At 35.2% G+C, this 27,670-nt stretch overlaps 1 protein-coding gene across 1 annotated transcript in view; it reads right to left on the bottom strand.

Annotated features, from left to right (window-relative positions):
• LOC145291377 (uncharacterized) overlaps positions 1–27,670 on the bottom strand; it is a 176,064-nt gene that overhangs the window by 21,991 nt on the left and 126,403 nt on the right. The window contains exons 12-16 of the mRNA XM_080137165.1: positions 27,135–27,233; positions 23,233–23,275; positions 18,523–18,637; positions 17,113–17,188; positions 11,486–11,555 (exon numbers count right to left, since the gene is read on the bottom strand). Of these exons, the coding sequence (XP_079993291.1) occupies positions 11,486–11,555; positions 17,113–17,188; positions 18,523–18,637; positions 23,233–23,275; positions 27,135–27,233 (403 nt within the window). The remainder of the gene's footprint in view (positions 1–11,485; positions 11,556–17,112; positions 17,189–18,522; positions 18,638–23,232; positions 23,276–27,134; positions 27,234–27,670) is intronic.

Below are 27,670 nucleotides of genomic sequence, written 5' to 3'. Positions count from 1 at the left end.
CAGAATGACTTTGAGGATTAAAGTTTGAATCAAAATTAATAAAATTAGATTCCTTGGTGATAACGTGCGCTGTAGCACCACAGTCTACAAGGAGATTTTTACCGTTTGTGGTATTGTCAAAGTTATATGTGAATTGAAATGTATGTTCTTCCTCAAAGTTCTCAACGTTTTTTACGGAGTCCATTTTAGAGCGTTTAAATTGACATTGGAAACCTAACGTCTCTGAAATGTAACAATGATGAAACGATTACCGACTACGCTATAAGGGCAGAAACAACCGCCAATGCCTTAAAACTCTCAGGTGAAATAATAAGCGATAGCTTGTTGATATCAATGACCCTCAAGGAACTTCCAGCCGATTTTAAACCATTTACAACTGTTATAACTCAGAAAGGCAAACCCATAAATTTCAGCGAATTTAAAGTGGCATTGCGCAGTTACGAAGAGACTAATCGTATGCTCATGGACAATAATAACTCCAGCAATATTATGAAGTTCAAAAATGCTCCTCGAAAGCAGACACCACCAAATTACGCACCTCACCACAACGTGTTCTCCAAAAGTAATTTTCCCAAGAAAAAGACTAAAATTATCTGCTATAATTGTGGACGACCTAACTACAAAGGTTTCCAATGTCAATTTAAACGCTCTAAAATGGACTCCGTAAAAAACGTTGAGAACTTTGAGGAAGAACATACATTTCAATTCACATATAACTTTGACAATACCACAAACGGTAAAAATCTCCTTGTAGACTGTGGTGCTACAGCGCACGTTATCACCAAGGAATCTAATTTTATTAATTTTGATTCAAACTTTAATCCTCAAAGTCATTCTGTCGAACTTGTCGACGGTAGTAGTCGTAGTCGGTAATCGTTTCATCATTGTTACATTTCAGAGATGTTAGTTCTGTATATAGTGATATAATTTTCGGTTTCCCCTTTTGATAAATAATGTTCTCTTAATATGTTCAATGCTTTCCGTCCATCATCAAATGCGTCTTTTATAATCAGAGAGAGACTTCTATCGTCTAAACATTGAATCAGTTCTGCAAAAACAGTCGTGTTCCTTTCGAGAAATTCGGGGTCGTTTGGATTCTCTGTTGGAGATTGTATGACTTTGTGTAATTTTCGAATCCTTAGATATCCCAGAAATTTTACCTGCCACAATTCGAATTTAGATTCCGATCTGTCAAAGAAAAGACGATGGCTGGGCACATAACCTATTAAGTTTCAAGACATTGTGTTGGCGGCGTAGTTCAGAACAGTAACCAAGAATCAAATGCGGTCTGTGGCGTAGTTAACAGCGAACTGATTGAATCCAAAATTCGACAATTTTTATAATAATTTTGAAACGTTTTCATTGGTTATTTAGCACAGCCGGTGGTTATAAAAATGATTGGCGAATCCATTCGTCTCATACCCCCCATTAGGAATCAAAAACATTTTACATTAATTCTGACGTGTGTGGAGAATGCGAAATAGCCAAGGTTTTCACCTAAGTCAAAAAAGACAGATAAATGCTGGTGAATATGCAGTTAAATTAATTATGTAGTATACGTAAAGGATCTTCTCTGGAGAAAGCCGTCTGCAAATGAGACAGCTATTAATGCCATTGTTTTCTTTGAACATTGATATGAAACAACGTACAATTAAAAAAAAAATCAGTGTCGCATCGCATACGATAGTTGTGTGGATCCAATGCATTCAAGAGGTTTGTGAACAAGACATCATAAACAATCGCATAATGTATGGGGGAGAAGTTGGTTGGTTGGTTGTTTTTGTTTTACGGCATATCAACCCTTTTCGGGTTATTTAATGCCGAATCCAAAGATTTTGAAGAAAAATTTTTTTAATAGAATATATTTGTTGTTTTCACGTCAGTTTCTATTTAACCCATAGTTGGGACCCTAACAGGTACTACCACTCTGGGTCAGAGTGGACCTGGGAGCAATGGTAATTAAAGGTTGGCTCCACACTCCCCAAATCCCACAAGCTGGGACCTCACGACTGGATATAGTTTAAGGTCATATCCAGGACCCCCATTGAGGGACTTTTACCCTCTGCAGGGGGGCAGTCGGCGTATTCTAATGCCCCACCGACAGGGCCGGTATGGGGGAGAAGACGACTTTCATAATAACATGATGATACCAGTCATGGTTCCAGCTTATCACATGGCGGTAGCCCTGTACGATCGTTAATTTGAGCGAGCATGTGAATCATTGTCCTATTGTACTGTGTGCGATAGTCATAGCCGACGTAGCACATGTGCTGATTGAGTGCATAAACTAATTTTTCTCACAGCGATCTGATGTTCCTCGTCAGTGAGTGAACAATCCAATGTTTGGCAAATTCTGCCATGATAGGAGAGCTGAGACTAAAAAATTGAAAAGTGACCTCAATGCTTAGCTGCCACAAGCTAATTATTCCTGTGGTAACTTTTCTGACACCTCTCAGAAAAATTGAGCTCGAAAAAGATCAATGATTTCATGGTTTGTAGTCATACTGAAAATCAGGTTTGAATGAGTTTTTGCGTTTTTTCCCTTGAGTTCACTTTGGGATTAACGTTTGACAAGACATACTGCCCCAGTAAAACTTCTCACTCAGCACAATCCATGGCCAAGGGTTGAGAACGGAATACTTTGTTTAAACTAGGGAAAACGTGTGGTTGGTGAAAGCTGTGAAACAATGGATGGCCTACTTATTAAAAACTTGGCAGTAAGTAAAAATCTGAAAGTGAATGTTATGAAGACGAATGATCAGAGGGTGTAGTGTTGGAAAGCTCTGCTGTGTGTCAGTAACGCAGTTAACCCAGTACTGAGTTGAACCCAACTTACTTGTGTCAAGCAAGTGCAGAAAGATCAAGGGGTTACCGGTGGCATATCAGAGTCAGTGACTTCCATTGACAAAGTGTCTCTGGGATGTGTATATATATATATATATATATATATATATATATATCCGGGCCGTACTATCTAGTATCTTTGTAATGTATATGCGAGTGTAATGAAACAGGATGAGAGATTCAATCTAGTAATCTTTTATTCAATTAAGAATCCTACTACTCGTCTACTTGACAAGCAGAAATGTATAGCTTTTATAACTTGGATTATCAAAGAGGAGATAATCCATATTCACAACAGAGAGTATCATCATCATCATAGGCCCTTAACGTCGAGGACGACGATTGGCAAGGCGCTTCAGTCTTCTACAGTTCAGGAAGTCTGTGTATTGCTGGCAGGATCTTTTGGCACCAGATCTTATAGCAGCTTGCCACTTTGCTCGGTTGCCGGCAGAGGTTTCCCAAGTGTTGTGAGGGATGCCGAAGACCTGAAGGTCACGTTTCAGGACATCCTTGTAGCGGAGGCGTGGCCTGCCAGCACAGCGAGGGGCATCAGCTATCTCTCCAAAGAGAAGTGCTTTTGGTAGCCGGCTGTCGTCCATGCGGCAGGTGTGGCCAGCCCAACGTAAGCGACGGATGCGCAGCACTGTGTACATGTCAGTACTCTTGGTCGTGGAGAGGATAGCTGTGTTTGGTACATGATCCTTCCATGTGAATCCAAGAATTGTGCGCAGGCATCGGAAGTGGAAGGCGTTCAGACGGTGTTCGTGTCGGCGGTAGGTGCACCAAGTCTCACTGCCATACAGGAGAGTGCTGAGGATGCAGGCCTCGTAAACCTTGATCTTTAGGTGTAGCGAGAGGGACTTGTTCTTCCAGACTCTCTCACTAAGCCTGCCGAAAGTTGTTGATGCCTTTCCAATGCGGGAGTCCAGTTCACAATCAAGACTGTTGGTGTTATCAACTGTAGAACCCAAGTAAGTGAACTTGGTGACGTTTGACAGTACATGATTGTTTACGGTTATTATGGGTGAAAGCCCAGCAGGCTGGGCAAAGACCACCGTCTTGCCTAGGCTGATTTTGAGACCAAACTCCTCGCAGGCAGAAGCAAAGGAGGAGCACATTGCCTGAAGCTCAACCTCCGAGTTGGCGATGAAGGCAGCATCATCAGCGTACAGGAGTTCACGGATCTGTACGCGGTTAACCATAGTTTTTGAGCGTAGCCTGGCCAGGTTGAATAGGCCTCCAGTACTGCGAGTGTGAAGGAGCACTCCAGTTGGGTTTGGGAAGGCTCGGCGCAGAACAGCTGAGAAATATATTCCGAACAGAGTAGGAGCTAACACGCAGCCTTGCTTGACACCACAAGAGATGGGGAACTCTTTAGAACGAGAGCCCTCAAACTGTACTGTAGCCTTCATCTGATCGTGAAATTCTTGTATGGTTTTCAGGAGTTTGGGAGGGCAGCCCAGTAGACGGAGGACTAGAAATAGCCCTGATCTGCTAACATAATCAAAGGCCTTCGTCAAGTCAACGAAAACTGCATAGAGAGGACGGCCTTGCTCAAAGCATTTCTCCTGGATCTGACGAACAGAAAAGATCATGTCAGTGGTAGAGCGGCCAGGTCGAAAGCCACATTGACTCTCAGGAAGAATTCTGTTGGCAATAATCTGGAGACGTGGCAGGACTAAGCGGGCATAGATCTTTCCAGGCTGGGAAAGTAGAGATATGCCACGGTAGTTGTTGCAGTCGCAGCGAAACCCTTTGTTCTTATACAGGGTAACTATGTTGGCGTTACGAAGTTCATCGGGAATAGTACCTTCATTCCAGCAGATTGAGAAGAGATGATGGAGTTCCTCAGTTAGTGAGTCACCACCGCATCTGAAGATTTCTGAAGGTAGCCCATCCACGCCGGGGGCTTTGTTGTTCCTCAGTAGCTTGATGGTCTTGTGTACTTCATCGATGGTGATGTCGTAATCTAGCTCATGGAGGACTGGTAGTTGGGGAACAGCAGCTATTATAGCAGCCTCACTAGCTGCTACAGGTTGAGCATACAGTGAGCTGTAGTGCTCCACCCAACGGTCAAGCTGATCATCAGGATTGGTGAGTAGTTCTCCGGTCAGAGATCGCAAAGGAGATGATTTCTTCACAGGAGGACCTAGAGCCTCTTTCAGAGCTTGGTACATGCCACCGGTGTTGCCGGTGGCAGAGCAGTCTTCAGCACGCTTGGAGATGTCACTCCAATAGTTGTGTTTAGCCTCTCGAGTTAGGCGCTGCACTTTTGAGCGGCTCTGCTTCCAGAGGCTAGTAGCTTGAGGAGAGGGGTCCTGCATCACAGCCAGTCTTGCCGCTCGCTTTTCTGCTAGTGCTTGATGGAGTGTGTCCGCGTGGTGTCTGAACCAGTCCGGCTGCTTTACTGTACGTCTACCAAAACTGGAGAGTGCGCAAACTCCAACAGTGTCACGAATCCGCAGCCAGGCAGAGGCAGCATCCTGAGGGGGTGCAGACTGGCCAAAGGTGGATTGTATTGAAGCTTGAAAATGTTGGCATTTCTCCTTGGACTTAGTAGCAAGAACATTGAGCGTTGAAAGTGGTTTTGAGCAAGACAGGTGGATTTTCTTTGGCTTTAGTTTAAGCTTACAGCGCACAAGTGAGTGGTCTGTGTCACAGTCCGCAGAGTGCATTGTCCTGCAGTGGATGATATCCTGGAGGTGCTTCTTTTGAGTGATCACATGGCCCAGCTGGTGCCAGCGCTTAGAGCGTGGGTGTTGCCATGTCATCTTCGACCACGGTGAGCCCTTAAAGAAGGTTGATGGGATGCACAGCCTGTGTGTAGCACAGAGTTCCAGAAGACGCTGTCCATTTTCATTCATAGAGCCCACTCCGTGAGGACCCAGGACATCAGGCCAGGCATTGGTGTTACTGCCTACTCGAGCGTTGAGATCACCCAGGATGATTATGCGGTGACCGCGGTCGATTTTGGAAAGGGTCTCACTCAGCTGGAGATAGAAAGCATCTTTCTGGTCATCCGGCGAGGTGAGGGTTGGGGCGTAGGCAGACAATAGGGACACTGGACCAGAGGTGGTGTGTAGCTGTAGTGACATTAATCTGGGAGAGATGGCGACGGGAGTTTCGACAAAGCTGAGCAGCTTGTTGCAGATGGCAAAACCCACTCCATGTTTTGGTCTCTCCAAGTCAGGGTAGCCAGTCCAGTAAAATGTGAAGTTAGCTTCACGTATGGAGCCATTTCCAGTGAGCCATGTCTCGCCTAGTGCTGAGACATCCACCCCCAACCGGAGTAATTCCAGGTCGATAACAGCAGACTTCCGAGGATGAAAACTGTCAAGAGAGGAAGTCACCCCAAGGGAGCGGACATTCCAGCAGGCCAGGTGTAGTGGGGAGGCAGTAGCAGGATGTCGACCGGGGCGCGCCTGCCTAGAACGCGGGCCCTGCCGAGCAACGACAGCACCCCCGACTGCAGGGGGCTCCCGAATTGCCAGTCGCTGAGAATTTATTCTTGACATATCCATAGTAGTTGCCTGAAACGTCAAGCGCCGGGGCAGGGAAGTAGTGGATGAGTGCATGCCCAGAACAGAACATCCACCTCTGGACCCAACATTGCGGACCCCAGCGGAGCACAGGAGTGCGACAGCTGGAGCAGTGGTAGGTTGCCCCGCAGTACCCGCTAACTGGGTGTTGATCCCTGACCGTTGATCGTTCTTGATTCATCCGCTCAGTGATCCGCCATGGGAGACCGGTGGTTGAAAAATATATCAGCTGCGCTCATACCATGACTGCCAACTCCTGCTGCCGAGATGACATTTTGCTATTTGACCACATAGCTGGGGTCTGGATTGGTGTAAGCCAGGGCGTGTCCTCACGCCGGAGGGCCATGCACTCAACACCTCTGGGGCTCCAGACTGCTCCGAGATCCCACATACACTTAGCCTGGGGCCGCAAGGTACCCAGTTAAACCGTGATGTACCACGAGGAGGTGGCATGCGAGTCTTGACCAGTGAGACGCTCTAACCACCAGTGGGCAGGGCTTACTAAACTGCCTCCCCTTCACTCTTGCGAGTATAGGTGGCGGTTACAGCTGGAAGCAAGAGGAGCAAAGCACCTGAAAGCCAAGCAGCTAAGCACTCTACACATTCACTAAGCTACAACACTACACGCTCAAAGGCCCTGTGTGCAACACACCACATCACTATAGAGAGTATATATATATATATATATATATATATATATATATATATATATATACGTGCCCACAAATAGCGTTTTCTTTTCATGTATTGTATATATAATGTTCAGCATCTGTTCGTTTCCTGTGTGCTTGCATGTTTATACATACTAAAACTATTCACAGCCAAGACAAATAAACATATGTGAGATATTAGGTTGGTGAAAAATTATGTTGTTTTTTGACGTTCAAATATATATATCAAAACATTATTTTTGCGCCAACCTAATAGTTCATTTAACATGACAAATAAACATCTTTGTCTGCTTGGCATCAGACAAAGAGAAACATACCTTTTTACTGGTGAGTCTTGACTGAAGAGTCTCTAAGATGCTGCAAGATGAAGATTACTTCCCTCTGATGGAAACACCCGACAAAGGTTATACTCTATATATGACATTTATTTCCTGTTTGTGACTTCCCTTGGAGATTGTACACGTTTCTCTTTGTTTCTACATCGTCTCTATTTGGTCCAGTTGAATGCATCCACGGACTACAGAGACAAAATCCCATCCACTCTCTAGCTCCCAACTCACTCGACTGTCCTGTTTTGTGAATATATAATAACTCTTTTTCTTTGTTAGTTATCTGACGTAATGCAATTAGGTCAATCTTATTGTTAATTATTTTTATAACTAACATTGCCATATCCTATATTTATTTTTCTGGTCTAAATTGTAACTGTTATATTTCGTAGCATTCTTCTCTATTGAAATATTTCATTTCCAACAACATTGGATTTGTAACATACTATGACTCCACTGTATTAAATAATTTCTATGATATACTTCAGTACCCGTTACTTGTTCAAAATTTAATGGTGGAATTTGTTTTTGCAAAAATTGTTTTTTAGATGCTTTCTTGCAGTTAGAAGTTGATGAGAAGTCAAAAAAGATTTTGAAAATCAACACAAAGGACTGTTTAGCCTTTCTTCAAACCTGTTCCATATTTCAGAAAACAATGGTTTCAATGTTAACTGGTTTGACAGGAGTTGCATAATTCATCATCAAAAGTGTTACATGAAATTAATTTTTATAGCATTTAATTCCATATTTGGATTTCATGTAAGAGCTGAAAAATCTTCATTTTTTTAAACTGAAATTAAATATTAAAAAATTCTTTGACTGTCCAAATACAGAAAATACTTTAGCTATATAAAAATGCCCGTACAGACAACAAAAACTTTATGATCCTTCCTTGACAAGGTTGTCCACTGCAGTATATATTTTCCAGAACTTCATCAATCTGTGCACCTCTGAACAATATTTTAAAAAAGGATGCCCAATGCAAATGGTCTACTAAGTATCAGCTTGTATTTAGCAAGATTAAACCTTTAATTTCTTCAGATATATTGTTCACAAACTACAACCCATCCATGAATGTTATTGTTGTTTCTAATATTTCTGATTATGTTGGAGTTGTCATTTATAATAGCTTTCCCGATGACAGCTAAAAAGCAACAATTCATTCATCTAGGTCACTAACACCTGCTGAGCAAAATTATAGTCGGATAGAGAAGAAATCATCGACAATGATTTTTGCCATAAACCTTTTATTATCATTTTCAGATCTGAAAAATTATTCAGCCTAACTATCTATAAAGATGGGCCCCTATGCTGTTGGATTATGATTTCTCTATCAAATATTGTCCAACTGACTCACGGATAAGAAAATCAAAGTGAAAGAGAATTTAGTCATTTCGACATTATATCTGTTGAATCAGAAATTATTGAAAACCAAAGTTATTTCCCTTGGACAAAGCTACTATCTATTATTACGCCCTCATTATAAAGTCATTCTTATTCAGTTGTATTTTTATAATAATTACACTGTGTATCAAATTATTAAGGAGTTTACATTTTTTTTTTTAATATTTAAGGAACGAGTGAATAAAAATACATGAAACTTTGAGAAAGTGCTTACAATACTATTCAGCTACTCCAGTCAGAAAATAAAAGTATTTAAAGCAGTATTAGCGAAACTATGGCAGAAGATGGGAATATCTGCTAATTTCAGTGTGTCGAGGTTGAGAAAAAAACATAATATACTCATAACTTATTTATTAAAATAATTTTCAAACATTAAATGAACTAAAAAAAAATCCTTAGAACACAATAACTTCATAGCAATTTCTACGTTGACATAATTAGTAGGGGATATGCAACCCTTTTTTATGAATGACTTGTAAAAGACGTTGGTCTACAGAATTAGTCAAATTTGTGATTTCATCAACAATCATTCCTCATGATACCTCTTGGAGAGCATCTTTCAATGCTTCATGATACTCCAAAGGTTCTCAATTGGGTTCAAATCTGGTGAATTCGCAGGCCACTCCATCTTCCGTAGCTCAGAGAACTCCAGTTGTTGCAAATACTCTTTGCTTTTGTTTGTTGCATGCGAGGGAGCATTATCCTGTATTTATGCAGGATAATGCTCCTTCGCATGCAACAAGCAAAAGCAAAGAGTATTTGCATAATGGTTCTTCTGAACGTCAACCTTTGCTTCTTCAACCATGCTTCAAAGTGCTCCTTCAGAAAAGCTATGTAAGCATTTGATATCATTCTTACGCCTTCTGGAACTCTCCATGGGCCAACTAAAGTACCTCTGATAATCCCAGCCCAAATCATTATTCCACCACCACCTTGTTAGCGCCTTAAACACTGATGACGATGTCATTCATCTACGACCCATCTCTTGCTCCAGCCATTTACGCCATCAAGAGTGACACGCACTTCACCTGTGAACAAACTTTGGAAAAATCCGTTTTCATGTTGTCCTCTGTCCATTTCAATCGGTTTTGTATATGATGTTGCTTTAATGGAAACTTTGTCACAGGCTTAACAGACTTTGCCACTCAAATGTACTCGATTTCGCCTTCTGAAAGCAGAAGGTGACATCGAGTACTTTTTGAGACATTCTTCAATCCAGCTTGATCAAAGACTTCTCGACTTGTCTGCCCAGAGTTCTTAACTACTTTACCTTTAATTTGGAGTAGAGAACGGCGTGAAACAACTCTAGATTTACCTTTATCAGCTCTCTTACGTACCTTTGTAGGGTCCTTGATAAAGTTCTTCACAGTTTGATGGTACCTTGCTATCGTTTTCGATATTTCGAGGGTAGTTTTACCTTTTGCTAGCTGTTCTGTAATAGTACTCATTTCAGAACTACTCAAACTACCTTTATGACTCATTTTTTGGACGAAACAAACTGCCCTGTTAATAATTTGGCACATCTCAAATACCGTGGATTCAGCAATTACGATGGTAAGTTGTTTACATTGCGTGGAACAGTACGGAAATTTCACAGTACACGCAGCTCAGCGTTGCCAACGTTTCCCAAGCTTTTGATACAAAACTACCGGTAAGTTTCTGAAACTGGTAAAATATTGTTATCTCGTTAATAATTTGACACACAGTGTATATTTGTTGATTTATACAGAAGGGTTTTTATTCAATTCATTCTATAAATTTTCACCTTACACCACACAAATACCACATTACTCCATTGTGAAAGAAGTGTAAGACAATGGAGATTGTAATATATATATATATATGCATATATATATATATATATATATATATATATATATATATATATATATATATATATATATATATATATATATATTGTATAATAATAGAAAGTATATTTGAATGGCAAATCTATTGAGGATGTTGTGAAAGTTTGTTACTTTGGTGATACCATTGGAACACAAGGTGGAGCAGGTGCTAGTGTGATTGCAAGAATTAGAAATGGACAGAGTAAATTTAGGAAATTTCTGCTATTACGAACCGGCAGGACATTACAACTCAACTGAGGGAAGAATCTATCAGGCATGTCTACACAGTGTGATAATGTATATGAGTGAAACTAGATCAGTGAGGATTGAGGACATGTGTTGTAATTATATGAGAATTATACAAATTCCATCGTAGACAAACTTAGTTTTGATAACTTGAGAGAAAGATTAAATTTCAAAAGTATGAAGAGATGTGTGGAAAAGAGTAAACTGATTGTATGGACATGTTGAATGAATGGACACAAATTCTTCTGCTATTAGATATAGAATAGTTAAGGAAGTAGGTTCAGTTCATAGGAGAAGGCCATGGAAAAGATGGAAGAAAGTAATAAAATTGGACCTAAGGAATTAATAAATATCTGGCCAGAGATTGATTAGTTTCAAAGGCAATTTTATAAAGCCATCTAACACTTGCGAGCATGTAAAGATGATGTTAAACCAAATATGATTATGAAGAATGAGAACATTTGAGTAAAAATCAAAAATGGAAGGATACAGTGAGTACTGGAACTGTGGAGAAGCTTGTTAGCACTTAGATTCCAAAGCAGGCTAATGGTGGTAAAGAATTAAAGCATTAAAATAAAAATTAAAAATGTATATTTACTTACCTTTGGGTTTAACATAGCAATTACAAATATTATTGCAAAGAAAATGAATGAGATAAAACTTGAGGTACAGCTGAAAAGAAATGAAAAATGGTTCAATTTTTAATAGAAAATATTTATTCATAAGAATTATTGAACTTTTAAAATTGTTTCATTATAAAAAAAATAGTATTATTTGGATTATTCAAATTATTGTTCTCATATTGAGTATTATTTTCACAACATTTCGGTCGATGTAACCCTCAACCTTCTTTGGGTGCATTGCATTGAACTCAAGAATACCATTAGTATCAATTAGAAAACTGATATGTTCAAGTTTATCTTGTAGAACTCGGGAACCTTTATGTCAAATAGATAGTGTGGGAAATTGTTGATACTGGTTGTAGCTAGAAAAGTGTTTTTTTTTTTTTTTTTTGTGTGTGAAAGCTAGACACCATACAGTGACACTCAGACGAGCACTTACCATGAAAATAAAGATAAAGCAGGGACGAGCTCGCAACGTCTCTTCTGTGGGAAAGAGGTTGCAGAGAAAGAAAAGGCATCACCTAGTAGGTTTCGAAGACGATTTTGAACTCTGTCAAGGCAGAATAGTCTTGAATATTTTATCTTCAAATGATACATTTGCATAAAATTACCCTTTGAATTTTAACCTTTGGCAATTTTCTTAGTGTTTTGTAGCTTCTGTTGTCCAATTATTTCCTACGTTATTTCATCGATTAGGGATGTGTTACTTCCTATATCAAGAAGTTAGCTTACCATTGGCCATTTATTTTGATGTCTATAGATTTTCTTTTTTAAAGTTTTTTTTTAGACTCAATCGTATTTAGCCTTTTAGGCTTTTGGTCTATTCCCTTCTTGCATACAGTCGCTGTATACCCTTTTCGGACATATAACATAATTTATTTTTGAAATAACAGTCACTTGTAAAATGATTTTCCCACCACATGCCTAGCAGTAATTTTTTTTCATGTTTCAATCTTTGTATTTGGACAATATTTTTCTCTTGTATACTTAAATTATCTTGTTTTACATTTAGTAAGTTTTGACATTGTCTTGTAATCTTTTATAACATTATTTTTGTAACTTGTTCTATATTTGACAGTATTCTCCAATGTTTTGTTAGTACATTTTTGCAAGTTTATTGTCGTTTTTATATTTGCTTCCTTAAATTTTACTGCTGCTCCTATTGTTGCGGCAATTTGATTTGTTGTCGTTGATGTCGCTCCAGGTATTATAATTGCAATAAATCGATTTGTTTTTGATTCGATTTATTCTATTCTTCCCAATGTGTCTGTTGTTGCATAGTAGAATACATGGTTTTTGCAAATTTTACTAACTGTTCCATAGTAATTTTTAAATACAACAGACACGAAAACTACAATAATGTCTCAACTATACTTACAACTTACTAGATCATTCCAACGACTTGGTAAAAAAAGAAACATATTTGTCTTCTTCTGCTTCCTACCTTAAATATATTTTCCAGTCGCCATTAATGTTTCCGGGTCTGTATTTTCTCATTTTTTTTTAAATGTTCCTTTATTCCTTCGACTGTGAACTTTTCGAGTGCGATTTTCTATTTTTCATCGACCCTATATCTTTGTGAGTTATCCAAATCCAATCGTCGCCACTATTACATCGTAAATTTTGATATAAGCAAAATAATAATCCAAGGCAAAATAATTATGTAAACAAAAGTTTGGGTAACACAATTAGGTTAATATATATATATATATATATATATATATATATATATATATATATATATATATATATATATATATATATATATATATATACATATATATATATATATATATACATATATATATGTATATATGTATATATATATATATATATTTATTTATTTATTTAATTATATATATATTTATATATATATTTTTTATTTTTATTTTTTTTATTTTATATATATATATATTTATTTATTTAATTATGTATATATATATATATATATATATATATATATATATATATATATATATATATATATATATATATATATATATATATAGGTCGGTAGGTAAGAGTGGGAGAATATTTAGCTGACAAGATGCATGGTGGTCCTTTTTTTCTACCCGTTTGTGTGTCAAACTCTCTTACTTTCATATTTAACTTTTCTTTCCGTTATTGTCTCTCACACCAAGCAAACTGTTTTTAGTGTTAGATGGATGCTAGGTTTTTCCGTTATAACAATAACCCTAACCTAACAATAGCTAGCATGCCATAAAGAACAAATATAAGAAAAGAAAAATAATAATAAATAGCAAAAAAACAATATAAATATAATATATAACCCTAATCTAACAATGGCTGACATGCTACAAAAAAAAATTAAAAAATAGAAAAACAACGAAATAGCTTAAAAACAATATAGATAAAATGCCTGACATGCCGTGAAAAAAAAGAAGAAATAAAAAAAAGAAAAATAGGAAATAGCTTAAGATCACTATATATATATATATATATATATATATATATATATATATATATATATATATATATATATATACAAAATGAAAATTACAATTGAATTCACCAAAATGATCCAAGATGGTAAAATTAAAGTAAATTATAAATATTAAAGAATTAATATTTATAAAATTATCTCAGCCAGATATATATATATATATATATATATATATATATATATATATATATATATATATATATATATATATATATATATATATACCAGACTATTCATTCACGTATAATCACCTTTTTCTTTACCATATTCCCTGTGCTTCACTTTTTGTTATCAAGTAAGATCTTTGTCTTACTTGCAGTTTCATCAAATACTTTTGTATGCAAAATCCGATCCCGCATTTTGCTAATTCCTACCCTCTGATGAGAAGGAAAGTATTTCTTCGAAACTCCACGGATTAAGGACTATCCACTTATCAAGTGTTTCCTTTTCAGATTAAATATGCTTTTAACTCATTTCAAAGTGTTTTTAACATATTTCATTAACTGTTTAGCTTTTTAAACTTTTTCAAAGTGCTTTTTTAACATGTTTTATTAACTATTTGCTCTTATATATATATATATATATATATATATATATATATATATATATATATATATATATATGAGCAAACAGTTAATGAAATATGTTAAAAAATACTTTGAAATGAGTTAAAAACATATTTAATCTGAAAAGGAAACACTAGATAAATGGATAGTCCTTAATCCACGGAGTTTCGAAGAAATACTCTCCTTCTCATCAGAGGGTAGGAATTAGCAAAATGCAGGATCGGATTTTGCATGCAAAAGTATTTGATGAAACAACAAATAAGTCAAAGATCTTACTTGAAAACAAAATAAGTTAAGCAGAGGGAATATGGTAAAGAAAAGGGTGATTATACATTAATGGATAGTTTGGTGGAAGATAAAAAATCCAGTGACGGTAAAATCCAAATGTAAAACTTCAAGAAAGTTAAAAGAATTTCCATTTGTACAAGTAAAATTCAAGGAAATCCCGTAATTGGAAGAAGATGGTCCATAATAATCCAAAGGCAGAAATCCATGGAATAATTCACAAAAATTTGTACAAGGAAAAAATAATATTAATAAAAGAAAAATAAGATGTGCTTTCCACTCTACTTCCGAGACATAACTATAAATAAAAAAAAAAAAAAAAAATCTGGGAAGAGAAAAGAGAGAAAAAAAAATGATAAAGTTAAATATAAAATATAAAATAAAGGGAAACAAAAGTCAAACTGACCCAGACAGGAAATGTTAAAGGCGCGAAAATATATATAGGGCAAAATAATATAGAATTATTCCATGGATTTCTGCCTTTGGATTATTATGGACCATCTTCTTCCAATTATGGGATTTCCTTGGATTTTACTTGTACAAATGGAAATTCTTTTAACTTTCTTGAAGTTTTACATTTGGATTTTACCGTCACTGGATTTTTTATCTTCCACCAGACTATCCATTAATGTGTAATCACCTTTTTCTTTACCATATTCCCTCTGCTTAACTTATTTTGTTTTCAAGTAAGATCTTTGACTTATTTGTTGTTTCATCAAATACTTCTGCATGCAAAATCCGATCCTGCATTTTGCTAATTCCTACCCTCTGATGAGAAGGAGAGTATTTCTTCGAAACTCCGCGGATTAAGGACTATCCATTTATCTAGTGTTTCCTTTTCAGATTAAATATGTTTTTAACTCATTTCAAAGTATTTTTTAACATATTTGATTAACTGTTTGCTCATATTATAAGCTCTATTTCCTATTTGGTATTATCGAGCTTTTATATCTGGCTGAGATAATTTTATAAATATAAATTCTTTAATATTTATAATTTACTTTAATTTTACCATCTTGGATCATTTTGGTAAATTCAATTGTAATTTTCATTATATATATATATATATATATATATATATATATATATATATATATATATATAACTATATATATATATATATATATATATATATAACTGTTGTGGTGGAATTACATATGTTACTTACAAACGAACTGATCCATACACAATAAATACCAAAAGACAAGGCATTAAGGCAGAGTCTATATCCAGTGAAAAAACAAGGTTATTCGTTGGTTAGACAAACAACTCACACTTTTGTGGGTTCTTGTTAATACATTTTGCTACTCTATTTCCGTGTTCTGTTTTCATTGTAACCCTTCAACCAGGTTTATAGCATAACAATGGTAGACATAAAATCATAATATAAAACAAATATAAAAAATAGGAAAAAGCTTATAATCAATATATATAAAATATATAACCCTCACCCAACAATGGCTGAAAAGCCATAAAAATACAAACATAAGAAGAACGAAAAGTAGGAAACAGTTTAAAATCTATATCTATAGTGTGTGTGTGTGTGTGTGTGTGTGTGTGTGTGTGTGTGTGTGTGTGTGTGTGTGTGTGTCCACAAAAGGCTTTTTTTTTTCGCCGAGCTTTTCGGTCAGCTCACTCCTTCTTAAAACTTTTTATATGCTATCTAAACCATAATATCTACGTCTTAAGAACGGGGGTCGCGGCTATCTTTAATTTACCCGACTTTTACAAACTATTTTTGAGATATTTTTCGATTGCCGCGTCTTCGAAAAGCGAATGATGGGGCGGGGGAAACAGAAACTGGCTTCCAGCGCAAAACTAGGTCAAACATCACACAACAACTTTCTTGCACCTGTTAATTTCGCTTTATAAATGTCAACTTAAGAGACTTATCACTTCCTCTCCCCTCGTGGTCTAAATGGTTAGGTCGCAAGGTTTTTTCCCATTTCATTTCCACCTTTGCATCAAGGCTTCAGGGTTCAAGCCTACCTTCCTACTAAAATTTTTTTTTTTCTTTTACACCTCCAAACACCCGGCCAAATTTTTTTTTTTTTTTGAACAGGGTTGTTTTGATCTACCCCCCCCCCAACACATACACCGCCAAACACCTGGGCAACGCTGGGTACCCCTCGCTAGTATATATATATATATATATATATATATATATATATATATATATATATATATATATAAAGAGAATTATAATTAATTGATTGTTGTTTTACGTGTTTGAATTATTATTTTTAGAATTTTATCAAAGAGAAGGAGACAAGTATGAAAGATCAACTTACATTTTGGCAATATTTTTACTTCTTTGTGATTCTAGTGAAGAACAGGATGGAAATTTGGATTCAACAATGCCACAAACTGAAAAAAAATATTAAATAAGAAGGAAAGAATAAGAAAAACATTATGGTGTTCTACACTATTCCGTCACTCTAGGGATTCTTTCTGACTCTAAGACTAGAGTGTTTATGACCAATCAAGAAAATGAAGAAGAGAAGCGAGGAAGCAGCCTCTGTTAACCTCTTACTTCTGTATTTTTTGTTAATACAATTTTCTTGTTAATTGCCTTCTGCTCGTGTTATTTATTTTAGTTCTTAACGATCTCAACACTGGCAACGAAAATTTGAACACTACATAACCTTTACTTCTCTCTGCGCTGCCCATATCGCTTCCTAAGAGAAACTGACTCTAAAACCTCTCGCTCGCATGCACGAAAATGTGCCATCATGTCGTATCCTCTAACATTTGAGGTCCTGGATATGACCTTAAACTATATCCGATGGTGAGGCCCTAGCTTGCGGGCTTTGGGGAGTGTGGAGCCAACCTTTAATTGCCATTGCTCCCAGGTCCACTCTGACCCGGAGTGGTAGTACCTGTTAGGGTTCCAACTATGGGTTTAATAGAAACCGACTTGCAAAAATCAAATATATTCTATTAAAAAAATTTTCTTCAAAATCACTGGATTCGGCATTAAATAACCTGGAAAGGGTTGATATGCCGTAAAACAAAAACAACCAACCAACCAACCACTCAACTAACATTTGATTATATGTTTTATCTAGCGTGTTGAACCCACTGCTCCCTCGCCTCAACTCACATCACCCATCTGTGGGTGCAGTTCTGTTTGCAGATAGGTTCTCCTGACATGCAACTAATGTGCCCCTCATCAAAATTCACATCAACCAATTGCTACTTACTAATGTAGGCTCCTAAATATATAACATTATGACCAATTAGGAGAAAGGAGAAAAGAAGCAAAGCGAGGAAGCAGCCACTGTCAATCCATTTTCGCTGGGGTTTTTTTTTCTTCCAGTATATTCCAGACATTTCTCTAATGGTGTTAATTGGTGTGTCCGCTCGTTCTTTAACCTCTTTTAATGCTGCTATAACCGTTTCTTCAAGCAATTCAGAGTTTTTTGGAATCAATCTAGACAGATCATCAGCATGTACGATTTTACTCGATTGCAAATATTGCATTTTGAAATTATAGTTAAGCAAAATAATGTTCCATCTCTGTAACTCAACGCTGTACTTTGTGTTAATAAAATTTCTTGTTAATTACTTTCTGTTGATGTTATTTCTTTTGATTCTTTAAGGTCATAACAAAAATAACGAATAAGAAAAAATGGATACAAAAGAAAATGTATAATGAATGTGGAAGCAATATTCATATGAAGTAGAAATATTTTACTTACTCGTATGATGCAATGCGGTACCGAATGTCATGAAAGAGACAGTAATACTTATTATTATAAATATTTCAACAACTGTGGCTACCCAGAGGAAGGATGGATGTTTATTGCGAATGACCTGATATGGAAAAAAAGAAAAAGGTAAAATGTATGTTGTGTTTAGAATAGAAAAGAAAACATAGGTACAAATGGCAGTTTTAAGAATCGCTATGGAAAAATAGCAATAGAAAATGGCTGTAGGTAATTTGCAATTATTTGTCTTCATTCCCAACTTAGATCAGATGCATGTCATGATGTATTGGCCACTTACAGAAAGTGAAAAGTGCAATTTTTTACAAAGGGAATAATCTCAGTAAAAACTGAAACTTTAGTGACATTGATCAGTTCATTATTTCATATTGATCAGTTCATTATTTCATATTGATCAGTTCATTATTTCATAATAGTCATAATATTCTCAGACAAGTAGGTCGCTTGTGAATACACGTTAGAAGCAAATCATAATGTGTTGCTGATGGGATCCATCAAAAAGTAAATTTAATAATGATCATTACATTTATAGGAAACTGCTTTTCAAAACGTTCACTAATGACTCTAGACCAGTGGTTTCTCAACCTTTTTTACTCATGGACCCCTTTTCTCTTCTTTTTATCTTGGTGGACCCCTTCATAACTATTGGTCATAAGACAATCTTCTAGTTTTCACTAATATAAATTTTGAGGTTTTAATAATCAAAGAAATATTATAAAATTAAGCTTTATTTTAAAATGAAAACTAATTTAATGTAAATAAGTTATTCTACAACAACTATAATAATTATGATAATAATGATAATAAGTAATAATAATAATAATAATAATAATAATAATAATAATAATAATAATAATCTAAATTAGAGTGATAATAATTCTTTACCAATATCTTGTATTACAATATTACAATGTTTCTTCTATGGTCAAGCCGATGGAGATCAGAGCTGTTCAGGCAATTGAATTCACTGCAGCATTTATGTACACTGGTTAAAATTTTTGATAAACAGCTAAAGTGGAATGTGTAATTTAAAAAAAAAAAGAGATAAGCATTTTTATTCAGTGAGATCCCTGTGGTTGATATTGTTCGGCGAGTTTCTTTATATCTGGCTCCATCGATGTGGATGATAATCAAAGTGTCCTCTTTTCACAATGTCAAGTCTATTGCAAGCTTTTAATAACAGTTGAGAAACACAACTAAATCCCGATTCAACAAGATAAGATGTTGGAAAAGCAATAACGTAGAGCTGTGTTTTATCCCAGAGCAATGGGTACTTTGTAGCAACATCATTTGTCTTCCATACATTGTACTTTCCATCTTTGAATTCTGCACGCATAATTTCATCCTTTTGTGATTCAATGAGAGACTCTTGCAAAGATATGGCTATATCAGCAACATTAACGACGCCTGATATTATTCATATACAATTGTAGTTTCCTCAGAAAAGCAGCAATAGTATTTTACTAGATATTAGATCAGAATCTTTTCCTTGGAGCTGTTTATTAAGTGAATTCAGTTTTTCAAATATATCTGATAAGAAAAACACATCACATTTATTTGCAAGCAGCTGTTCTCCAAGTTGTGTGTTAGCAAGAAAGGAAACAATAGAATCCCAAATGCAATAAAACATTGAAGACAATTCCCCTTTGATAGCCATCTCACCTCTTTATGTAATACAAGCCGCTCGAACTCTTCTCCATTTTGCTTACATAATTCATGAAAAAGGCGGTCTCTGAGAGAATTTGATTTAATATGGTTAACTACTTGTATTACGACAGTAAGGGCATCATGCAGACGTGCACTCATTTTATTTGCAAGTGTTGACGGTGTATCACGCAGTGAATACAAAATACTTGCGGGACAGCTTTTTTTAAATGTGCAATAAAACCTTTATATCTGCCTGCCATCGAAGGTGCACCATCAGTAGCTCAAGTGGTTATATTTTTGAGTGGAATGTTGTTTTCCGGGAAATAAGTAACAACTTCAGCAAAAATCGTATCACCTTTTGTGTCTTGTCACAAGACTTCTAGCAAAAAGCATTTCCTCTTTGGGCCCTTCATCACTGTTAAATCTAACATATACTAATAAAATGGCCTCATTATCTCTTAAAGTGGATTCATCAAGTTGAAGGGCAAAGTCTTTCACTTGCAAATAGGCTATCAATTGTTTTTCTACATCCTCTGCCATTTCCTCAATGCGTCGTGGTACAGAAGAGTTGCTTAAAGGGATGGAATTAGTAATGTAATTGGTCTTTTGTTTCATAACTCATGAAATTATAACAGACACTGCTGTTTCACCAACATTCTGATGTGTTCCTGCCTTTGCTATTATTTTGCTAATTTCATATTTCATGCCAGTAAACCATCACTCATTTTACTCACTTTGTTATTAAACACTTGAGACAGTGTTTTTCGAGCTTAGAAATCATCACAAATTTTTTTAAAGTATTCTACTGGTGTATCTTTCTTTCCTGTGTTATTCTTTTCTAGATGGATTTTTAGCTTAGAAGGTTTCATGATATCATTTGAAAGTACATCCATGCATATGAGGCACATTGGTTTGGATTCATTATGTGGTGCTGGAATAAATTTGTAAGACAAATATTTAACGGAATACTGTCGGTACTTCTTTTTACTTGGGGTAGTCATGGGATGTCTGAAAAATAAACATATATATATATTTATATATGCATGCATACATACATACATACATACATACATACATACATACATAAATACATCCATCCATCCATCCATCCATCCATACATACATACATACATACATACATACATGTATATATTATATATATACGCAGCTGGTAATACAATTACTGCAGTTCATAATATCTAACTATATATATTGCTATTCATGTTTATAAAATTTTCGACAAATAAAACGCATGTTTAGAAACAGAGTGCAAGGTAAATGTTTGAGGTAAACCTGGTAAATAGAAATATTATAGTTAAAATAACTTGAATGATTGAAAAAAACTATACAAAATTACAGTAGAAATTAAATTTTTAATAATAAAAACTATTCTGAGTTGGTTTTCTTCATGAACCACCAAAACATCGTTGTGGACCCCCATTTTGTTATGTTTTGCTTGTGGACCCTCAGAAATATTCCATGGATCCCTAGGGTCCATGTGGACCCCGGTTGAGAACCCCTGTTCTAGACAAACCTTTTAAATTCCTGCTTCAATGTAGCCTGTGTGTACAGCTCACTTCCTCAAAAACAAACTCTCCATCCTTCAAACGGTCTGCTTATATACATCCCAACTCCATTTAATCTGTATACAATCGGTTTTGCAACATTTCAGAAAAAAAGTCACTTAAGCGTCGCCATTTTGTTTTCTTCTATCATTCAGCAGCCGAATCCTACACGGCACATTTTTGATGCAAGTGATATTTACACTCATTTCCATTTTCTCTACATATAGATTCATTACCTTTTTTTCAAAGATGGTATTACTAACGATTAGCTTTAGTTTTCTTACTGTTTCATCCGAACATGGATTGACGTCAGTTATTCTGGCTATTCGTTGCATGCTGCTAAATTTTTTTTATTGAACTTCAAACTCTATTCTTTTGCCATTTTTGGCTTATTATTAAGTGCATGTGATCTGAAATGTTCGAAAAGTTGTTACAAACCTGCCTTGTGCAACTTGTACAAGTCTGGGTGGACCAAAAATGAATGAAGAAAAAAGAAATAAAAATGGCCGCCTTATCTCTTTATATGCCTGCAATGTCACCACCTGATATGCAAATGAGATGCTCCTAGTTGGAGATAAAAGAGGTCTGATTTTTCAGAGAGGATGTTCATTGTGGAGTTGGAAGTGAGTTCGATCAGCAGAAGTGGTTTTGAAGTTATGAGAGTAATACCAAAAAGTTGAGTTTTTGGAACTAAGGAAATTTGGCAGCAGTGTGTCAAATCTAACAATTGAGATTTGACTAATTTAACCACAATGCAAAAGATATTTCTTACTCAAAAAAGTCTAAAACTACTGAATTTAGTATTCTGTACCATTTCTTCTTTATTCAGATGTGGGAAACATAATTGTAAACCATTGACCATTAAAATAATACCATTTGTACTTGAAGTTGTTTAAATGTTTGACAGTGTTGAGAGATCTGTCGTTAATGATAGCCACAACATCATTTACAAATGTTCTTAATGATGTGCAGTCAAGCCTTTATGTTGATGGGTCGAGAACAACAGTAATAAGATTTTTTAAGGTTTTAATTGTCACTAATATGTTTCATAATTTCGTTTCATTTTTTATTTAGTTTTCTATCCACAACTTGAGTTAATTTCTGCAATTCTGATTGTAAAATGTTGCATTCATACTGTGTCTAGTTTTATGGGTTTAGTTTTATAGAAGTTTCTTTTTTTTCCTAAAAATCACATAATATAAATGTATGTTTTATAGTGCTTATAAAAGGTGTATTCTATATTTGTAATTAGTTAATAAATGTTCTGGAGAAAAGTTTTTCTGTTGAGCCATTTTGGGGGCTGAAAAATGTAATAATCCTACATATTTAGTTGGAGAGAAGCTTCTTTATTTGCAAACATCTAATTTTGGTTATGGTTCGAGAAAGGATGAAGAAAATCATCGACATATTTGTTAGAAACAATGGAAAAAAAAACGATGTCTAATACAAAAGATATTAAAAAAAAACTCACTTTTATTAATGGCACACTGGAGATTTCACCATTTTCTTTTGCTCTAAAAAAAAAAAAAAGAAATATTTTCATATAATAATAATTTATATTCATAATTAAGAACTTTCTTTTCGTTTGGATTTTGAATCATTTTAATCAGGAGCACCAAGAAAAATCGTACCTAGATAAAATGTAAATATGATTGTAAATAGATTAAACACAAATATGTTAATATAACAATGGTACAATTTGGCAAAAAAATGTTAATCCTAAAATTAAGTCAACATTTTAATTTTTATGTGTTTGCTGTAAAGAGAAGGCAAAACACTGTTACCATTCAACGAATCTTGTTTCCCTGACTTCTGGAAAATTGCTTCTGTAGTAGCAGTTTACAAAAATTCTGTCGAAAAACTAATCCATTAAATTATCGTCCCATTTGCCTCCTACCTTTTTTCGCCCAAATCTTTGAATCCTTAATTAATCAAGCTCTAGCCTACTACCTCACAGCTGCTAAACTTCTGTCCGACTAACAGTATGGATTTAGGCAAGTCCTATCCTAACTGTAATCTCTGAACGTATATACCATGCACTGGATAAGGCAGAGGAAGTTAGGGCAGTAGCCCTAGATATATCTAAGGCTTTTGACAGGGTATGGCATGATGGTCTTTTCATGAAAATCAAATCATATGGTATTACTGAACGAATGCTTAGCATAATTCAATCCTTCTTAGATAAGAAAAACATCCAGGTTGTCCTTGATGCTCATACATCAAAACAATATGATATAAATGCAGGTGTACCTTAGGAGTCGATCCTTGGACCTCTATTATTCCTTTTATTCATAAAAGACCTCCTTGATGAAGTTGTCTCTGAGATGGGTATATTTTCTTACAACGCCACACTTTATAACAGACACATGGGGAAAATGAATGAACACATATCCAAGGAATGACCTAAAGGAAGACCTTCAGTTTGTAGTGGACTGGCGACATAAATGGATGATACTAAGCTTCTTTCCTTTAATAATTACAAGAAACCTTTTCAACCAGTGATAGCCGTGACTAATGATACATTATCTGAAAGTACTTCATACAAACTCCTTGGCTTAACATTCACAGAGAACATGAATTGGAACAGATACATTGACGGCATTGCCAAAGAAGATGAGCTCTCTCAACCGTGATAGAATGTTACTTATGCCTGAGAGTATCCTGTACCTTTACAAGGTCACCATTCAACCATGTATGGAGTATTGTTGCCACATTTTGGCTGGTGCATCTACTACTAATCTCTAAATCTTAGACAGTGTTCAAAAGAGAGTCACCAATCTAATAGGTCCCACACTGTTAGCTAGGCTTCTCTCTTTCTCTTAAATTACAGTCGAATAAAAGTTATATTGTACTTAGCCGTTATGGAATAAAGTTCTCCGAAAAAAGACATTACACTTAATTGGATCAAGTAATTTATTTTATTTCATTTTTTTTCCTAGCGAAAAGACAATTTGTTATGATAGCGTCTTACAGTTATTATGAACTAAATACATACACAAATCATGTTCAAAGTTGTTTTTTTATTATGTGTTTAAGACAGTGGGACAGTTGCATTGCGTTCATTTTTTTTTTTTTTTTTTTGGTCTCGGTTAATGGAGTGTTACAAGAAAGGTTCCCTTTTTCTTGTAAGTAAGAAAAACATTAAATAAGTGAAAATGAGATTAGGATAGACCGAGATTTTAACTTTGTAAACAAGGTTCAGAAATAGAATTTAGCATTGTTCAGTTTCACATAAAGAGAAGAACGAACAATAGCAATTTAAAAATATATTGAAAATAAGTTAGGTCGAAAAATAGGTTAGTGAGAATTCCTTGTCTGCAGAAATGGTTTGGAAACATGTGCAAACCATGCATGTTTAGGCTATGTGAGTCGATCACGTTGACAGACACACATATGGCATCATGGCAAAAATGAATTCTCAATATAGGAGCTAGTTCAGTCGAAGAAGAAAGCAGTCGGGGCAGCGGACAGAGAGAGACAGAGTCCAGAGTCGAGTCAGACAGAGACAGACCTGACACGAGGAGGGTCCCCCTTTAGAAGTGAAGGGTTAGAACATTAAACATATAGAAACGACTTTGAATTCCTGGATGTGATCATCATTTCGACTGGTCAAATGCAATAAAAGAACATCTCATATTTTTGTAACTACCGTCTTCGTGTCGCCTTTCTACCAAATTAAAGGTAATGTGAAATCATCGTTATTAATGAACTTTGTATAACCCATCTTAAGTAATGTGTCCCCCTCTCCATCATAAGTAATGATTGTCTCCACCTGTGTTAAAAGAACTGATCACCTTCTCTTCTCTCCCCATCATCAATATATATGTACCCGTCATCTTTAAAAAGGCCACATCCCTATGCAACAGGAGGAGAAATCCTTCATGACTGATACATTTTTTATTTTTGTTACTAACTAGAGTGCCCCTTTTCGGGGAGCTGGCTTACCCCCCACAATTAAAATCCGATCTCATGTCTAACTCTGCTCTCGTGGGGAGGCAAGTAACAAAAAAAAAATGTTCTCTCTCTCTCTCTCTCTCTCTCTCTCTCTCTCTCTCTCTCTCTCTCTCTCTCAACAATGATTAAGTGTGTTTCCTTATATAATTTGAAAGTAACAAACATTGACCTCTACAAAGGAAGAACGTAAAAGAACACCATTTTCACGTTATTCACTTTAGAGGGAGGGTGGATTTCCATACCGTCTGTCCAGAGTTCCTTTAGGAAGAGGAGGGCGGGGAAATAATGCATATTTAAGTTTATAAGAAACCTAGGGTGGACCTCTGTTTCTTTTGTTTTTATCCACTTTTTGACTTTAAAACTTTTTACACTTTTTAACTTCTACAACATTTATTTTTATTTTTTATATTTTATTTATTGGGGGGGGACAGAGCGGGAGAATTTTTACATTAGATACAACTCCTCAATTTCCTTGAGAATTACGAGTTTTAGAAGTTATCCAGTATACTCATTAAGACAAGGTCATTTATATTTGGCACAGACAAGTACTTTTCAAGATATGAATACCTGCATTCTGCACTGTAATTCACTTGCGGAGGTTGGGGGTGTCTATTCCGACATCTGTTCTTACCGTGGGGAGGTTGAGGGTCTATTCTACAACCGTCTTAACATGGGGAGGTTGGGGGTGTCCATCAATAACAACTGTACTTTACTTTTTTATTTTTTCACCAGGCAACACTGATTAACGAATAGTATGAAATATTTAACACATTGAATGAAAAGAAAAAATCATAAATTGTGATTTGATTTTAAACTCTGACAAACAGTTAAGTGAGAAACTTGACACCAACGTTGTTTGCAACCAAATATTTTAATAAAATGAAATTATGAAAATGTGCTGATAAATAAATATTAATATATATATATATATATATATATATATATATATATATATATATATATATATATATATATATATATATATATATATATATAAAGATAAAAATATATTAAAAACAAATCTAAAACTCAGGTAAATCTAGATTTTCTGAGTTCCATAGAAATTTAGTTTTAAACAGTGAGAGTAAACGTCACCCGGGGCGGTCCACTCAAATGTCACCCCAATACTTAAAATAGTCCTGAATTGAAAGAATATTAAAAGTAGATAAAATTTGTCTTGAACAATTTTATCTATTTTTATTTTATATATATAGCTTTTCTATCTAAACACCTTTCATATCAGCGTTTGTGATTTTGTGTAATAAACCCAAATGCAATCATTTTACACAAAGTATGAAAACGATTATTTTATAGTGGAATTCAACTCAATAATATGATCAGTTCCTATCTTCTACATGATTGTAAATAAGAAATGAGAGGACAAACTGTCTGTTTTGTTTATGTGTGGGTTTGCTTTACCTTTCCAATGAATTGCAAACGACTGGTTCATGTAAAGACTGATTCCTTTCAATTATTGGGGAACAGTGCTGGGGTACAATATAAAAAACAGACCAACACCTAAAAAATACAAGAAAATAATATATACTTATAGTTAACGAGTACAAGACAAATAAGCACATTTTCCTACTAACGTAAAAGAAAAAGAAAATTAAACAAACAATATTCAGTGAAAATGTGAAAACATTAAAATAATTTGTTAATAATTATTTTTATTTAATTACTTTTATTATTTAAAATAATTCAATGAAAATAAATTCGCTTCGATTTGTTAAATCCATTCGTAATTTTACCGTTGCAGGATTTGTTTTCAGTTAAAGACTTTGAATGCGTTCATTTATTGGTAATTTTTTTTAATTCATAGAAAAAAAGGTACTTTTCTCCTTTAAGTCTGTGGCTCTCACGTTGGGAATCTCTAGACATCAAAATTTCCTTTCAATCATTTTAACTATTTTTCACCTCAAATAATCCGTCTTTGCAGAAAAAAAAGTTGTTTA

This window comes from Euprymna scolopes, chromosome 12 (assembly GCF_053919585.1).
Source record: "Euprymna scolopes isolate OS-2025 chromosome 12, ASM5391958v1, whole genome shotgun sequence".
Classification (NCBI taxonomy): Eukaryota; Metazoa; Mollusca; class Cephalopoda; order Sepiida; family Sepiolidae; genus Euprymna; species Euprymna scolopes.
The sequence above is the reverse complement of the archived record's forward strand: the minus strand, read 5'-3'. Positions and strand labels throughout refer to the sequence as shown.